The sequence below is a fragment of the Toxotes jaculatrix genome, chromosome 12, assembly GCF_017976425.1.
Source record: "Toxotes jaculatrix isolate fToxJac2 chromosome 12, fToxJac2.pri, whole genome shotgun sequence".
NCBI classification, from domain to species: Eukaryota; Metazoa; Chordata; class Actinopteri; family Toxotidae; genus Toxotes; species Toxotes jaculatrix.
The window spans coordinates 4,237,072-4,255,726 of NC_054405.1; the positions used below are offsets into that span (position 1 = coordinate 4,237,072).

The 18,655-nt window shown below is 43.0% G+C and overlaps 1 protein-coding gene across 4 annotated transcripts in view; it reads right to left on the reverse strand.

The window, feature by feature from the left end:
- robo3 (roundabout, axon guidance receptor, homolog 3 (Drosophila)) overlaps window positions 1–18,655 on the reverse strand; it is an 80,917-nt gene that overhangs the window by 37,057 nt on the left and 25,205 nt on the right. For all 4 annotated transcript variants that reach the window (XM_041051924.1, XM_041051923.1, XM_041051922.1 and 1 more), the window contains exons 3-6: window positions 5,267–5,424; window positions 4,125–4,245; window positions 2,471–2,609; window positions 48–175 (exon numbers count right to left, since the gene is read on the reverse strand). In XM_041051924.1, the coding sequence (XP_040907858.1) occupies window positions 48–175; window positions 2,471–2,609; window positions 4,125–4,245; window positions 5,267–5,424 (546 nt within the window). The remainder of the gene's footprint in view (window positions 1–47; window positions 176–2,470; window positions 2,610–4,124; window positions 4,246–5,266; window positions 5,425–18,655) is intronic.

The window sequence follows — 18,655 nt, forward strand, 5'->3', positions numbered from 1 at the left end:
CTGTATTTGTGTGTGTAGCGAGTGAGGTGGAGTGGGCCCTCTCTTACCGTGCACTTGCAGGGTACCCGATGCCTCGGCTTTGCCCACACTGTTTTCTGACACGCACGTGTAAGTGCCCTCGTCCTCAGCTCGCACCTGGGTCAGACGCAGGCTGTTGTCGCTGCGGATCTCAAACCTGGAAACACAAAAATAACACAAGGTTTAGCATCAAATGCAATATGATAGTGTCCTGGAAACTCCAGCTGTGTTTTAATGAAGACTGCAAGGGTATCTGTCTCTCACTAAACCTCTGGAAAATGCCACTAAGTAGCTAGTAGCACAATGAAGCTAAAAAAAGAGACATTTTTCTTTCTCTCTGAAAGGTTATGCAATAAAGCTGGCATGTGACTTAGTAAATCTCAGATTACAGTCTGCATATTATATGTAACAGATTGACTCTCGACACAGTCTCCCCTCTGAATAAGCAGGTAGAGTCAGAGGAGGCTCTGTGGTACAATTCACAAATGTGTGTTTTTAAAGCAGAGATTGCAAAAGCTGGAACGGAAGTGGCGTTCCACTGTTCTAGAAGGATTTCACTTGGCCTGGAAAATATGGTCTGATATATAAAAAAAGCATTCTATAAACCCTATGAAGCTCCTAAAATAAGCACAAGCCCAGGTTTCTTTTCAGCTCTGTAGTCAGGCTGACACACAGTCATTCCTTTAACTCTCAGTGGTGATAACTTTATGAGCTTCTTTACAAATAAAATTCTATTATATGATAAGAAAATTCATCACCTCCTTCCCACAACTGGCACAGATGTGTTGTCCAGTACAGTGGCCTTAGAACGGACTGGAGCTCCTGATTTATATTCAGCCTGCTTCTCTCCTGTAGATCTCTCTGAGTCAACTTCAACAGTTTCCTCATCTAAACCATCAGCTGGACCCTTTTCCAACGAGGCTGTTCAAGGATGTTTTGCCTTTAATTAATACTTTAATGTTAGATCTGATAAATATATCTTTATGAGCAGGCTACGTACCACAGGCTTCTAAGATCACAGTAATTAAACTTAACTATTCTTTAAAAGCCTGACCATGATCCAGATGCTTTAACCAACAATGGACTTATATCTGACTTCCTCTTTATTTCTAAAATCCTTTAAAAAATGGTTGAAAACTAATTGCGTGATTGTTTGTTTGTCATAGGAATGGTATGTGTAAAGACTTTCAATCAGGGTTTAGAGTACAGTACACCATAGCACAGACACAGCACTGGTGAAGGTTAACAATCTTCTCATGACCTACGCAGACGACACCCTGCTGTATGAAACTAATCAGGCAGTCAAACTTCAAGCATGTCTTTAAGACATTAAGGCCTGGATGAAAACCTCAGACAAGCTTTATCTGATCATATTTGGATGGCTTCACCTTGGCCTCAAATTGTACTGTAGGGAACCTTGGGGTCATTTTTGACCTGGATACCTCACACTTCAAACAAGTCTTTAGGACAGCCTTCTTCTCACATTAGTATTATCAGTATTAGTATTAGGTATCATTGCCGCTTATTATCATCATAATAACAACCAGTCTGACAGTGCTAGAATACATTAGTATACACCGCTGTTCCTAGGACACTGTGAGTTGTCCTATATAGCTTTAGGTATCCGTCAAAAATCCATCAGAGTCTCCCTGAGCAGATCTGAACGCTGCTGACAACAAGGGAACATTTTGCCCCACTTCCCCTGAGGGATCATTAAAGTTTCATACAATCAAACCCACAAAGTGTGTGAGTGAGCAAGTCAGAGTGTGACTCTCCCAGCACCACAGTCACAGTGTTACTCTGCAAGAGCATCACGACTGTGATCACGCACTACCAGGGTTCAGCACCACATGATACTGAGAACTATCTGACAGCAGAGGAAGCACAGAGACAGTCTTAAAGGCACATTTGACAGCTGTTTCAAAAAAAAAAAAATGTTGTTGATTATTTGGATGACTGTCTGTACTTCTTCCTGTTACTAACCCATGCTGCTGTGGCAGATGACTCATACATCTTGATTCTAGTGATAACTTTTTTTATCTGCAGTACTATTCTGCAGTCTTAGGAATGATACCGTACGTATTGTAAGTAGCACTGGACTGCATTTAATGCACATTTTTAAAAGCATTCACTGCACCTTCATGGGAGCAGAACCTGCTTTCACTTGTACATTGCACATCCTCAAGTGGTGAGAACATCTATAAATGTGTTAACTGTTGTTTGCTGAATTCAAAGCAGTGTGAATCAATCACTGGATCACAATAGCTCCTTGCAGACATGAAGACAGCTGTTCTATAATTGTTAGTGAAATAATAACTGCACTAGTTGTAATGTATTGCTAAGTACCATCCTGGCACCCAGCATGTATTGTTATTATGATGATGATTTCAGTTTGGTACGGATGCATCGTGCAGCACCAACAGACAATAAATTAGTGTTGTTTCCATCATACCTGCCCCGGGGCAGCTCTCCCTCCTCTCTCCGCCAGCGGACAGTCGGAGTTGGGTCTCCATGCACCTCGCAAAAGAAGTCCACCGTGTCGTCTGCCAACACCACCTGGTTCACCGGCTGTTTGGTGAACACTGGCCTCTCTGGAATTAGATAGAGACGGAGAGAACAGGGAGAGAGGATTAGAAGTGCTTGTGGTGCTCCACTCCTGATTGCAGTTTGTCTTTTCATATTTGTCAGTAATTTATAACACCGCCTTGCATGTAATCGAGCAAATTCAGACACAGCTATTGATGTAAAATCATATCAGCGATGTCTCAGATGAGACATGAAAACAGAGAAGGGAGTGATGGAGTAAAGGAGGATGAGGAGGAGGATGAGAAGGTGAAGGGTTGGGAGGCTTTGGCCACCACGCTGAATCTAAATATTTGTTCTGAGCTTCAGCTGAGCCTGAGAGATTTCTTACCAAACCTTTTCCAAGACCACCAGGATCAAAACCCAGACTCATACAGGAACTGATGATGAACCTCTATTGACTCATTATTATTATCAGCGTTTATCTGAAATTTGATTAAACTTGGGTAATTAGAAGCAGAACAGACTGTGACACAGATGCGAATAGAAGACAAATACAAGCCACCAAGGAAATAAATTATGAAAACTAAAATGAAACACGATAACATTATCAAACAAGATGATTTTGCACTATCATTGATAGAGTTAAAGGTTTGACAATATTGAATTACACAGGTGGAAGGATCAATACACCAGTGACAAACAGTATCTCCACAGAGATAAATATGCAGTGTAAGTTCTTATGGTCGTTTTAAAGTTCTTTAAAACTTTTAATAATTGCGTTCTAGAGAAATTAGTGCAGATGTGCAACGGCTATTATCTCGCAAATTTCACAGATGGCGGTGATATTAAATATAAGGCAAAGTGTCAGACCATGCATTTTCAGGAGCCGTAAATGGATTAAGTAAGTATTTCACGGTGGGTTTGGGTTTGCTGTTGCACCACAATGTGCAGGAGGAAAAGCATCTGTGTGGTGGTGGTGAGGAAGAGGGGGTTGGTGGGATTGAGAAAAAGAAAATATCAATTTTCTATCTGTTTTCTGGGATCAATACACGCTTTGAGAACGCTCCTACTGGTGCTCAGCTGAGAGCTAAGCAGAGAATCAGAGAGGAGGAAAGAAGAAGAGAGGTCAAGAGAGCAAAGCAAAGGGCAGCTGGGAGGGAAGCATTCATCTTCCGTTGCAACAACATCTGCTGAGGAAAAAAAGAGCAGTGCCAGAGATATAAATCCAGAGAAAGGCAGAAAACAGAGGATGCATTGTGTTTTGAGAATCATCCTATACGAGCTATAACAAATTTCCTTTACTAACAATAAATCAAGCATTGACCCAAATTTAGAAATATTTGCACTGAAATTTGAAAAGTGTTTATCATAGGTTAACTGTGTAACCTCAGTCATTATTATCTGAGGATATGGACCTTTGCTTCTGAAATATGTTTTTGTGCAATGAAAAATAACCATGCTTTCATCTGGATGTGTAATGTGATGACAAATCAGAACACTGTAATTGCCATATGTTTCATTTCCTATGCAGCGAATGCAAGCTGACAATATTTGAATAACATACAGTAACAACAACTCACCAAACACCACGAGTTCAGCAGGATCACTGTCTTTCTCCCCGACCATGTTGGTACCAACGCACACGTACATGCCAGCATCACTTTTCCTGGTGTTGGAAATCATCAGCTTGCCTCCTCGGATCTGAAAATGAGGGGAGCAGGAAGGGGAAGAAAAGAGAGGAAGGAAAGAGGCGCAGAAGGAAGTGATTAAAAAGGTAAGAGAAGGAGGAGGAGGAGAATTTGTGGTGGTGGAGGAGGGAGGAAAGAAGACAAATGGAAAGAGGTTGGGAACAGGGTATTGAGGCATGTTCGTCAAGACAGAAGCCACTCCGTCATTTTCAGTGTGTGTCATGACAGATGGCTCCTCTGCCAGTTCTTACACTGTTTGACAATGGGTCTAGCTTCAGGCCAATCGCCATAGAAACATCTTCCACACGTGTGTAATAAGTAGTTCCATTGATCCGTTGTTTGACACATATGCTTTCAAATAGCCAGGTTACATGCTGGTTTCATTGTATTCTGATGTTTGCGTGCCAGTTAATTCTAGAAGGTGGGTTTGTTCTGAAGAACACTATTGAAGGATTAAATTAAACAACAATCAATGCAGTTCAATAGCAGTGCTGCTTTTCAAATATCAGCTCCAATGGAACTGGATTGGTGCTTAACCAAGGTCTTCTCATCAATAATAAAAGCTCAGTGGCTTCTGTCAATGGTAATAGAAATTAATGACTGGTGGATTTTCAACATTTTCTGAAAAGGAATAGAACTAGTGTGGCCCAGCTGGTAAAAGCAGCTGTGGGATTATTTATATAAGCAAAAAATGTCATCTGGAAACAGCTGAATTGCTGATTTTCTTTCTCAAACAAAATGTTTTAGACTTGTCAAAATGTACGTAGAAATGCATGTGGCTAGGCTAAGCTGTAGGAGGCAGACTCAAGAACTGTGTTAATTGTGATAATGGGGTGTGAACTGTAACCAAATACAAAGCAAAACACAAATAAACTTGTAGTATGTGTCTACAAGCTACAGATGGAACCATGGATAAAACAAACAATTAATCAAGTATTGTTTCATTTATTAGAAGACTTGTTAAGATGGAGCATTGGTTTTGCTCAACGGCATCTGCTCAACGGCATCTTTACAAAAGCCACCAGCTAACTTACAGTGATCCTCTCATCTCGATCATTGACCCGGATGTTGTTTCTCTTCCAAGAGATGGTGGGCTCAGGATGGCCTCTTGGGGGGATACACTCCATGACAGCTGGTTCACCAGCTGCTACCACCACATCACTGGGTGTCTGACGGAAGTCATCTCTCAGAACTGGGAAAAAGAGCAAAGGTGCAGAGAGATGGTTAGTATGAGTGTGAACCTCTTTGTTGATGATACTATCTTTTATCTGGCTTTGCATACATGGACTCATATTAACTCTGTGCAGACGTTTGGCCTTCAAAAAGAAATAATGTGAATGCCAAACAGGTGCAAATAAAAAAATTAGGATCATCTGAGCAGAATAACACAAAGCCTGATAGGACATTGATAGTGTTTGACTGCGAATTTCACATGGTGTGCATGTGTCCCTGAGGTCTTCATTGACTCAGTGTCATCTGTGCAGCATCACAGCGCATCAATAATGAAGGCTCTTGTAGCTGACACACACAAAGTAGATGAATTATTCAATCAGATCCACACACACACACAGACACACGCACACTTTGGCAAATGTATTAATACGCTATAATCTGTGGTCAAGAAAACAAGTCAGCATTCAAATAAGTACATCAGAGAAATCAACCATATTAACTACAGGAAGAAACTCTGAATACCAAGTCCTAAGTCCCTCTGTTCTGCTTTCTTCCTTTCTATTCATAAAACAGAGATTTGTCTTTGAGTCACCCCACCTCCTTTACTTTCAAATCAGTCCCACTGTAGTCAACATCTTGTACCTGTTACCTGAAGACATTGGGCTTTTTCTTTCTCATTTAAGTCTCTAGAGCTCTCTGACCTCTCAGATTACAGGTGTGGTGGATAGTTTTGTAGTCTAGAATGATGTACTGACAACACTGGTCTACCAAACCCATGCAGGCCTGCAGGCTAGAAGCCTGATCTAAGCCACTCCAGGGATTAAAACAGGGGACAGACCAATGAGAACGTCCGTCTGGCATTCCTATCTGGCCTGAACGTCCCCCCTAAAAGCTGCCCTAACTGATCTGAAAAGCAGATCCTCACAAAATTTCCTTTCATATCACAGTCTCTCCCAGGCATTTATGAAGAAACTTCCTAAGTCAAATAGCAACTCTTTCAAAATAGCACTTTGGGGGTATCAAATTTCTACCCTCAAATTTTCCGCACGGTTCTGTTTGAAGCTGTGAGCTGATGTGAGATTTGGACCTCAAGGAGTTGCTGGATGATTCATTGATGCAGGAGGATGATATGGCTGATCTGCATACATTATGGCACTCTGACTGATGATATCAATAAGTTGTATCAATATACTGACATTCAGCTCATGTCCTGACTTAAGTCTCTCCTGAGTGTGCAAAGATCTGCAGGGCTGTTGAGACTGTCATATAGATGAGCAGAGAGAAATGCATTACTTCACCTTAAAAGTGCAAGTCATGTCCTAATGTACACTAACAGCTTTTCAAAGACTTTTGAACACCCGCTGCTAAAAAAAGCTGTCAAGTACATCACCTCTCTGTCAAAGCACAAGCTTCTCTAAAATGCCCTGAGCACAAAACTGACAGAAACTACCAGTCAAAAATTTTAGGACACCAAAATTTATCCATCTGTTACTTAAATGTTTATAATTCAAAGTCTGCAATTGGAGATTTAAAAAAAAATCTTCTTGTTGAACTAAATGCCATCTACATTTTTGACTCCTCCAGCTGAACACACTCATGTTTAAAAAGTTTGTCCAAACAATGCTGCAGAACTGTCATTTGTGCCTACAAATAGGCACAAATGACAGAGCAGCCTACAGGCTACGAGGCTGTGGTTCAATCATGAGGTGATTCTATTAACATTTAATTTCAAACTCAAAACCCTGCAAAGCCTTCAATGAGAATGAGATGGTCACTACATTCAGGAACTGAGCTGTCGGATGAACTGATGGATAGAGGTGCATTCATATGGAAAATGTTATGGCATGGGGGAAATACTGGCCCTTTCACTGACACTGTCTGTCAATAAACGTTCATCAAAATAGTCTGTACCTCCATGTAGGCAAATTACAACACAAAGTATTGAATTTCTACAAGAATAATAAGTACTGTACTGTCAGTGCTGTAATGGCACTTCTACTTGAGATAGATCTTCTCTCTTTCAGGAGAAAAAACAAAAAAACAAAAACAACATTCCTGTTAGTGCCTGTAAAAGCTGATTTATTAGCCGTATTTTATTCAGAGTTTCTGTTTTGAAGTGTGTCTTCGGTTGCTTAAGCAAGTGTTCTGTTTCCATTTGCTCTGAGATTTCATAGAATCCAGGTTAGTTTTCCAAAGCTCTGGTAGAAATACTCCCATTCTCACTCACTTGATATGTGAAGCCTTGAGGACTACATAAGAGCACAGAGGAGAATTCATGGTTTGTTATTGCAGTGGAATATGAAAGTGTAAAACTTCTGAATGCTCTAAGCTATCTTCCACTGAAACCAGCGGCTAAAAACAAATGTTTACCTCAGCTCATCCACGTGATATTATGTTCATGTAAAGCAGTGACTTCCACGTGACTTCGTTCGTCAATAAATGTCTCCTCCAGGCTTTTTGTCATCATCTATACCGATAGATCATGGAATATGTAGAGTACACGTGTGCATGTTATGTTATGTTATGTTATGTATGCATGTATATCTTTATATATGAGTGGGTATGCTCACAAGGGTGTGTGCATGTGTGTATGTGTGCATGTGTGTCGCTTTAATGTCACAGGCCAGCAGGGGAGGGTCACTGCCTCATCTGATTAATGACACACCACTAATGACGGCACCAACAGGCCAACAAAGCCCCCAGGACGTTACCATTATCACCACCATCCATATATCTATCTGTCCGTCCATCCATCCATATGAACTCACTTACACTCAGACTTCTGAGGACGTCTCTTTATCTCAAATACCTGGCCTTGTGTGAAAAATTCATCGTATCTCAGTGTCAGGCTGTACAGCGCAAAGGCTCATTTCTCTTCTTGTCAAGATAGCGTGGCGTCCTCTTTGAATGAGGGTAAGCGTGGGTGTGTATGTGAGGAGATAAATCTGCCTGTTTTGTTGGTAATCAAGGTCATGGGAGACGGGCACATCAGTGTTTAAGGAGAGAAGAGGATATTTTTCATTTCCTCATTAGCTAACGGAGCCTGTGCTTGCCTCTGCCTTGATAAAATACAGGTCTACACAATTCATTGTTGGCTCCTGAACCATTATGCTGCTGTCTTTTTTATCTGTGTTTCTTAGAGGGATGAAATTGTTGCTTATGGATCTAGTCAAACCCATATCCTGATGGCCAATTACTTAGCCACAGAGCATTTGGGGCACTCCAAATCCCATTGGCCCTTCCAATCCTGCAATGATATGCCAAACCACACCCCTGACCTTATCTGTACCTGCTGCTGACATTTTCCCCAATCACTTTTCACAGCAGATTATAAAACCCTGACTAAACTGTTCAAGAGCCTGTCCCGTCACGCAAAGTGAAGAGGGAAATAGGACAGTTCGCTGCACCCCAAGTCCGAATTACCATGCAGGAGGGCTAAAGGACCGGCGTGATGACCTGTCACACACCGCTCTGAGATCATGGCTCCAGGGGCCCCTGATCTTTCCCATTCGACCCCCCGCACTCACCAGATCTGAGTGAAAAGAGGGTCTCTAGAAGTTTATTAGGCACTGGCAATTACCCATGAGGCCCTTGGGGGCCCATATTAAGTGGGTGCACTTTGACCCTTTCTTTAAACCCCTTCAACAAAGCCAGAGTAATCCCTACCACTGGGCCTGAACAGATTTAATAAGAGCACAGACACACAGTAACACACACAAGGTAAGAGATAAGGACCACAAGTGTATATGTTTCAAACACAGGTGTCTGATGGGAATTGAAACACTGGACACTGTGATATACAAGCTTCACCCAGACAGACTACATTGAAAATGAAGGAGAGTGTACAAGAATATCAGTAGGCTAGTGAACATAAGCGTTGTGGTTAGGTTTAGAAAGAGCCATGAAAATGACACCACTCATAATTCACTATTTATGCAACCTTGCATTAAAAAAAAAACACGGGTAAATGCTTCTGACTTGGCACAAGGTTTATCTGTGGAGAGGAGTGTTTCAGTGACTTGATCAGACAGTGTGAAGGACATTGCATGAAGTCAGCCTCTGTGGATGGCGTCCAAGAGGAAAACCACAGCTCACAAAACAGCACAAAACTGCAAGATTAAACTTTGCCAAAGAACATGAGAAGAGGCCTGATGAATGTCAGCAGCACATTCTTTGGTCTGAAGAAACCTAAATAAATGTGTTTGGATCAGATGGGATCCAGCAGGTTTGGCGTGGACCTGACCAGGGCTACCTCAGTGAGTGCTCAGTGCTGACCGTTAAACATGAGAGGAAAAGGTGAAGGGGAGGTGACATTTATAGACGGCTCTAAAAATGCAGGTTCGTACCTAAATACTGAATGAAAGGATGAATCCCAGTCTTGAGAAGCAGGAGAGGAATTTTCCAACATGATGCAAAAATCAAACATTTTATTTTCAGATTAACTGGCTTCATTGTTCTTGGGCTTTGGCTAAAAACAAAACTGTATTAATTACTTAGCATTTTAGTGATATTGATATTTGTCTGGTATTTAATTCATTGTGCTAACCAAAACAGATATCACCATTTGGTTATTTTATGTATTAACTGTCTGTCAGTTCAATACATTTTACATAAAATAACCATTTGGTTATTTTATGTATTAACTGTCTGTCAGTTCAATACATTTACATACATCATGAGAGAAGATTTCATCAATCACTCTTAAACACAACCTCATTGAAGCCTTGGCTATAATCAGAGATGAATCTCTGAGGCTCTTAGTTCCACTGTCTGTGTCAGACTGCTGTCAGTGTGATTCTTTACCCAATGACAAACACATTAGTCACACAAAAACAAATGACACCCATCGGCATGTAGCATTTATCAGCCCGTGCTGTACAGTGAGGGTTGTGCGAATTGTAAATTGTACAATTGTGAAAATGAAAATCCACCGGAGGAGCTTATCTATTTTTACACCAAACAAAGTGTGTTATTGTAGGGAAGTAATATTTATCTGTGACCTCTGTGATTTACCACATGTGCAAAGTATCAGGACCCTGCTGTATATCAGGGCATCATTTGAGCATTTAATTGCCCAGAAAAAACACCTTTGGGAGTGAGCTCAGGCTCACTTTTAATTAAACGGCTTTATCGCTGTTGTTAATGTTCCAAGGATTGTGTGTGTGTGAGTGTGTGTGTATGTCTGTATGTGACAGCACCCCCTCTAGAATAAATATTCAGATGGCAGAGAGAGAATGACGGATAGTCCCTTGGCTGGCAGAGCAAAGAGAGGGGTGGAGGGAGGGGAATCAAGAAAAGCGTCCTAGGGTTCAAGCTCTGTTGTGGGGGATTGAGCTGGTCATCTGTCAATCCGTCAGCTTACATCTTGTCCCGACGTGAAGCAATCTGCTTTGGTGTGAACACACACGCAAAAACACACCGATGTTTTTTTCCCCCTCTTTCGCCCAAGTACATACATCCTTCTTATCTCTTCATCAAGCCTGGTTAGATACATACATACATGTCCTATCTGTTCTCCCTATAAGTGTAGCCTGTTCTCCAAGGCAATATCTGTCTAGGCCCTTGGGCCCAACAGGGGCCCCCATCAGAGCCACCTTCCATCAGCCACTCTCATTATCCAGAGTGGACCCCCCTCCGATCCCTATCAGCCATTACACCATGATGAAACAGTCCACACAGGATATTGGTGTGTGTGTGTTTTCAGTGGTGATGGGAGGGTCTGGAGAGGATGGAGGGGAGGTGGTGGTTGTGGGGAGGGGGGGGGGTCTCACAGTTGGAGACAGATGTCCGTGCTGCCACTAAACACCCAACGCCACCCCACCCCATCCAGTACAAAGACAAACATTCGTGCAAACATGCTGCACAGCAGCTGTAACAGCAAACAGAAAAACACTGTCTGCATCCAATATGACCGGCTCAGTCCAATATACAGGCTGAGTGAAGGCTGTAACCCCCGACAGTGTATCAGCACATTCACAGTGTCAAGAAGCCTATATTATGTCTTTATCAACATTTTCTGTCAGCTGACCTGAAATGTCCCCCTCCTCTCAAAAAACCACTTGGTTTTAAGTGTAATTTCATTTTTTTTTTTTTCTCTGTGCTGTCGTTTGGCTCTTTGGCCTGAGAGTCTTTTATGGCCTTGAGTAAATGACATAACATGGTTTAGCTCTCTGGAAACACTCGTCCGGGCCAACAGGAAAACTGAGTCGGCGCTAAAGCTAAATGAATGCGAATCAGAGCGACGGGGCATTTCAATTACTCCATCCATGAGTCCAGAGGGGTCACCTTCTTGGTCCAAGCGCCTGCCCTTCAAGCTCACAATCACACATGCATAACCTGTTCATCAATGTCTGGTGCATTTTTCCTCACAGATTTACTCCCTCCGTTTTCTTTTGTCCCTTCGTGTGTCAGCTGGTGCAGCCATTTAGGCCACTGTCGCTGCTGTTTAGTCCCATCAGCTGACTCCATTTAGCAGCCACATCAGCTGCCCCGACCCCACCCACCCATGCTACCACCAAACCTGGGCTAATGGTTGTTAAAGCAGCTGGTCCCACGAGCCATGATGTCAAGAGCATGAAAAATGATTTCTGTGAAAAGCTGAAAAAAAAAAATTAGACCCTACAGGTTGAGCTAAATGTTCAGAAAATCTTTTTTTTGTGTGTGTGTCTGTGTGTGCTTATTGAAACATTAAAATGATAATAATTCAAATAATCAGTTAGATAGAGGACTGGAGTATTTCCCAAGCTGATCCTGGCCAGAAGTTGACAGATAATCTCTGCAGTATAAATTAAAAGCTGTTGTATTTCTCACAGCAAACTTCAGGAAAACCAATTATTAGCCACTGGGCTCAGATAAGACTGAAATGAAATCCACAAGTCACTGTGATGCATTACAAGCTGATTATAAGCCTGCTATTAGCATAGATAAACCTCCTGTCATAACATAATCATCAGGCAAACCCCAGAAAATGCCATTCAATTTATTATTCAAGTCGTGCTCTGATGCTGTTTACGATGCTTTAAAACGTGTTATCAGAGGCGCGACATGTAAAATCATGCCCAAAATTGAATTCAGTGATAAACACAATATGAGAAACACACAAACCCTTCAGTGCTGCAGAGAAAACAGATGAGGTTCTCTGTCGTGCGCGATGTTTCACGGCTTAAGCGCTCATAAAAGCCTGGGCCTGGGCCCTCCATAGTGCCTTGTCACACCCAGACATGTTGGAAGAGACGGGGGGGAGGGAAGAGGAGCAGGTGGGTGGGAGGGGGTAATAATTGGCAGCAGCGCTGTCTGTAGCCAGTATGACCGTGGGCCCCACATGCAGCAGTGGGACAGCACAGGAGGCACTCATTATCAGCCACACAGACACTAGAGGGAAAAGTGGTGCTCACAGGGAGGGATTGTTCTGTGTGTGTGTGTGTGTGTGTGTTACACTGAAGCACATGGCCAATAAACATGTTGAAGTGCAGAGGTTGAGGATAATCAGGCCAACTTGTGGGCACCTTGTTAGCATGGAGCTGCAGCCATGTGACAACCAGATTATGTGTTAAAGCCAGTTCATGCTTTACATGGGAGTGCAATGCCACACAACACATGTGGCAACAATTATGTAACGCCTACAAAAATGACCAAGGTGCAAGGGAGTCTCACGAGGTTGTGCACTAACTCTACAGTACAAACAGAGACGCCACAGCACTGCATTCAGCCGTGGACAGACATGTGGACAGCTGGACTTTTCTAATATAACACGGAAGACCTGGAGCTATCAGGCACGCTGCTGTCATGTGAGGTGAAATACATAAATGTCGTAAAGGTTATCACTCCTGCACTTCAAGCTACACAAAAGTTACAATGCAAGATTTTAGCTTTTAGAATTTGCATTATATTTAGTGATAGTATTCTTCCACTACATATAAGATTAAAGTCGAACTACAAAGCTGCTGTATCCTACCAATGAAACCCTATCACCAGACAGTACTAGTATTGGATGATTCTGCAAAGCCTGGATTATGTGCAGAGATTGTATTTTTGAATGATCAACACTGACATGCTGCACAGCCGATCTCAGCCCTGACCTCTAAACTCTGGAGGTCAGGGTTTATCGCTGGATTTATCGTTTTGTGTTAAGGGGACCCAGCGTAGCTACAGAGCCTACACATGTAGAGCTGCCATAGCTGTCATACCCATCCTCAGAAATCTACTTTACAGCAGCTACAGGAACACCACATGGCAACTGCAAGAACTCTGATTGGTCAGCTTAGATTGCTGCTGTTTTCTGTGTCCAGTGTTAGATTGTTGAGAGTAAAGACAACATGAAGGAAGCTGAAAAAGGGCTCACTACATTCTCCTTCTCAGTAACACTGAGCAAAGTCATCACCACTGCAAACCTTCTGCTCACTGTGATCATCACTATCACAGTGAATGAAAGCTAAATACCGAAGCTGCACACGGTAGTCTGATAAAATCCTTCCCACCACTGCTTGTATTACAAAGTGAATGAAAGAATGTAAACGCTGCTAATGTGGGAATATAATTTAGAGCAAGATAGGGCTGATGGGCCACGTACAGTACATCCATCTAGTTTTGCCAGGGTGTCTGTGTCTGACTCCTGTTACCCCCTAGCACCAAGCATAAATTCAGCTATCCAAAGGGTGTGTTAATGCCTTGGTTGGCTGAATGTTTGGCACTAGATGTATATCAGGCCCTGAAGAATTGTCCAGTAAAACTGGAATTCCTAGGGATGCTGGGCTGCACATTAGATATTTTCTCAGGCTGGAAATATTTCACTGATTTGGTTGTGCTAAAACAAATAAGGGCAAGAAAATTTAATTTCTCCTACAGTCCGACACAGTCACTGTATTATACTTACTGTAAGTAAGTGATGTGTGTAGGTTCATCCAGTTCAGTTGAGTGAAAGATAAAGAAATAGATGGTTAAAGATGAAATATTAACCCCGCTCTTGAAATGATTTATGATCGATGAGGAGAACATGACATCTCGATCAATGAGCCTCAAACTGTACTTTGTGCATATGAGTGTGTGTCCAGAGAGTTATTAAAGGCCTTGGCCTAACCTTCCATCCCTCCTGCTAGATCTCCCACCCCCACCTCCATCACCCACTCCACTCTCTACCCCTTCATTTCCCCATCACACATACACACACACACACTTGCACACACTCAAACAGAGCAGAACAAGCCTGAGGCATGCCAGGGCCATTTCACTGAAATAGCCATATTTCAAGTCAAGAGGGGGGCCGTATTAAAATACTACTTGGCAGACAAAATCTTCTCATGTTGAAGCTCCCTACCCCCTAACCAACCCAACCCACCCCAACCCCTCCCACTAACCTCACACTGGAGAAAATACCCTAAGAGTGTGCACAGACATGGATGAAGCCAGTCTGCTGTAAACACAAACATGCCTGTACATCCGTACACACAACAGCGTTCCCACAGACAAACTTCTCCTCATTTGAGTGTAAATCCCTCCAATCTCCTGGCATGAGGAGTGCTCACCTATGTGCGGCTCAGCAGCAGGTTCCCATCCCAATTCTGAGCTGGTGCTGCTGCCCCGGCTGTGCTCACCCATCCGGCAACCTCGAGGTTAATCCACCGCAAACCTCCCCTGGCATGCCATGTTGGCCCCGTGTGTGTTTGTGTGTGTGTGTGTCCGTGTGTTTTTTTCTGCCAATTTTTCATCTATGTGTTTAATCTCTGCCATTCCTGATGGGACCCACACGTGACTCCCCCAACGCCTACAAACTCAGCAGAGTATGGACTCTGTAAGTCTCTGGGATTTTAAAGTAACATCTTGGCTCCCCGGCTCTTGGATTTTCCTCCGAGAAAGATCTCACAGGGGGGACTGGTGGAAAGAGAGACATCCTTCAGTCAGACAACCCTGGGTAATGCCAAAAGCATCCACCCTGCTGAAGTGTCCTTGGGCAAGACAGTGATTTGTTTCCTATCCCAGGGTGGTGTCATGTAGCTCACCCTGACTTCTGACCTCCTGCAGGAAAGCAGCAAGAAAAAACAATTTGCTGCCATGGATCAATAATATCACATTATCAAAAAGCTGTATTTAAGATTTATTTCTCCCTGTATTTAGTCTCTTAATGGGAACGGATGATAAACACTGCAGGCTCATGACCTCTGAGGAGGAAAGACATGTTAGATGGAGTACAGTCAAGGTGAATGGTTGTTCAGTGTTTAGTCCATGTCAAATCTATCAACTTAATGAAGCTGTGTATTTATTGGCTTATCTTGGAGGGTTTCAGTTCAAAAATGTATGATAGTGAAAACTTAACATTGTTTCGGACTGAAATCATAAATCCTGTGATGCGTGTCGTGAACTTGCCTTGTGTGAGTCTTCTCTTTAATTGAAACTGGCATTTATCCCTTAGGGAGCGTGCAGAGATGCACCCCAAAGCCTCGCAACTCTTTGTTCTAAAAGCAAATGAATGCTTCTATCATGGACACTATGATGTAAATGACAGAGATAGAGACATGCCACGTCTCTTCAAATTACCCAAGCTTTTCATGGAATATTCAAACTGTTTGACAATACTTACTTCAGCTTGAGAGGCTCCCCGCTCCTCATAAAGCTGAATAAATTATCAGATGAAGCTATCCACGCCTGATTGACAGGCTTGCAGAAACAGCTTATGGCCTTTTGACAAAATATAGATCTGTCAGCAAAAACACACACACACACACACACACACACACACACACACACACACACACACACACTTTGGAGTGGATTTTAAAGGAAAATTTTTGCTTCAGTTGGAAATGCGCCATGCCTTTAGAAAATGAGGAAAAGAGGAGATGAAACAACATTTTGATGGGAGTTGTCTGGCAAAAACAAGCCAGTGGACATATTCAGAGAAAAAAATCTGGACTGCATGCTAGGAAGGGAGGAGGAGGAGGAGGAGGAGGGGGGATTTGCAAATATGCACATCCATACACACACTTAATCTGATTGTGATTTAAGCAATATGTCCACAAATATGTGATACAGAATATGAGGTGTGTGTGTGTGTGTTGGGGGGGGGGGGGGTGACATGTGTGCATTTGTACTTAGCTATGTTGTTCCGTAAAAAAAGAAGAAACCTGCCCACACACGTGCATAAAGAGCACAGATTAACATGGCCGGTGTGAAGGGTTAAACAAGGAGAAGTAATGCAGACGTAATGTATGCATGGCACTGCTAAGGAGACTCGAAACGACAACCCTCCACCCCTCTCTGCTAACTGCCTTCACCAGTAACACCCACCCTGGGACCCCGAGGGCCCCCAACAACAATACCATTACAGAGGTGGACGAAGCTCCTGTGTGTGTGGTCAGCTAATAAAGCAATTGTCTGGCCCTGAAAAGAGGATTACTTTAATCTAGTAATGGCCGATGTCATGCGGCCTATAGAGGCAGGGTAAGAGGGTCATAGGGAATTGCTGAGAAGCCCATTGTAAGGCGACTGAAGCCCCCCCATCACCCTCCCCAACCCTCCTGCCCCATACTGCCCTTAGCTGACCCACCAGCCCAATCAAGGCTACTGTAGTTCACCCATCTGGAAAACCAGAAACACTCTTTAACTCGACCTCAAGGGGAACAGGGTGGACAGAGCTGCCTGTAGACAATGGGCGCCCCCACCGTAAACTTAACACACTCACACACAACCCATCAATTACTGACCACTGCAGTGGGATAGTGGCAATCAGGAGTTTCAAGAAGAATTCCCCTCCAACAATAAGTGATTCAAGTGAAATTTTAACAGGGTGATTTAGGCCCGTGTTCAGACCAACAATAGCTCTATGTCAAAAAGCACAGCCTCCTCAGTTCACTGAGACCAGTGTGCTGGCACGAGAAAATACAGGGTCAAACCGGGTTTATCTTTTTCCATCAAGTCAAGTATTCACCAGTTTATATTACAACTAGAATAATTTATATCCTCACAATCATCGAGATGGAGGAGAAACGACAGCCATGATACTTTTTAAATCCAAAGATGCATCTCTTACACGGGACTTCATGGATCATATTTAATCAACTCACTTACACCTGTCCAGTAGCAACACACCCACATTGACACAGACGCCTGTGTGTTTTCTTTTCTTTTTCTTTTTTAAAAACAGTAATAGTGAGTGTTCTTAGATGCTAGTGTGTGAAGGAGAAACCTGACAGTAGCTTTTAAGTCTGTGAACAGTTTTCTGCATTGTCTCACCAACTTGTAAGTCCTATCAGTTTTCTCAGCAGTCTTGTTGTTTGAACACACAAACACACACACACGCACAGCCCTGTCATTCTTTGCATATGTGTGGTTTCACTGATAGCTTGCAGATCCTGACACTGTCCACTTTCCCTAGCTCACTGTGGTGCCTGAGAGGTGAAGAAGGTGATTCGTCTCCCTGACATCAGCGTCTTCATGCTAGAGGCCAGCTGACCCCCCACCATTCAGCTGTCTCTGTCCGCTGACACAACTTATGGCTGAAGCCCAACCTGTCAAACATTTGTGAATGTGCTCACATAGCTGGAGAAGGTGGTCAGGCCTTACATCCTGCCTCGTGCCCGGCACACTTCTTACAGTGTTAGTGTGCCATGCCTGTTCATACCCCCTGCACTGGAGGAGGGGAGGAGGGGGTGGTGGTGGCAGCAGTAGTGTGACTGGGGGAGGGAAGAGCAACAGTTCCAATTTTCCACCCTGTCAACAAACTCCAAAAACAGATGGATCTTGGAGCAGAAATCCATTTAGCTCCACTTGAATGACTTAAGCCCCCATTCGCTGACCTTTTCTAACTCCGAGGTGGGAGAGCGTCTTAAGGAGAAATGAATCTTGTGCAAATACACGCGAGTAGAAATCAATAAGCATTTTCCACAGCTGTTCGTCCTCGTATTTACCATTTGCAGACAGGTCAAATATGCCTAAATCCCTGAGAAATACCTTTTGTACAACAAAGAGCTAGCAGCCGGTATTACTTCAGCCATACCGAATACTCAGAGGTGAATGCCTCTGTCGATAAAGTGTTTCCAAAGTTCATTTTAAATGAGAAACTGCCTTTGAAACAGTCTCACCTCTGTTACCAGTCAGAGAATTAGTAAGGTGAGACGAGAAAACAGAAGTAAACAAAGACGTATGTATTAAAGCACTACGTATGTACGTATTGCTCCTGATATGATAGCAGCAAACGGTCCTCAACATACGAGGGAACAACATAAAGCCCTTATTTATATGCAGAGAAGGTAGTGTGT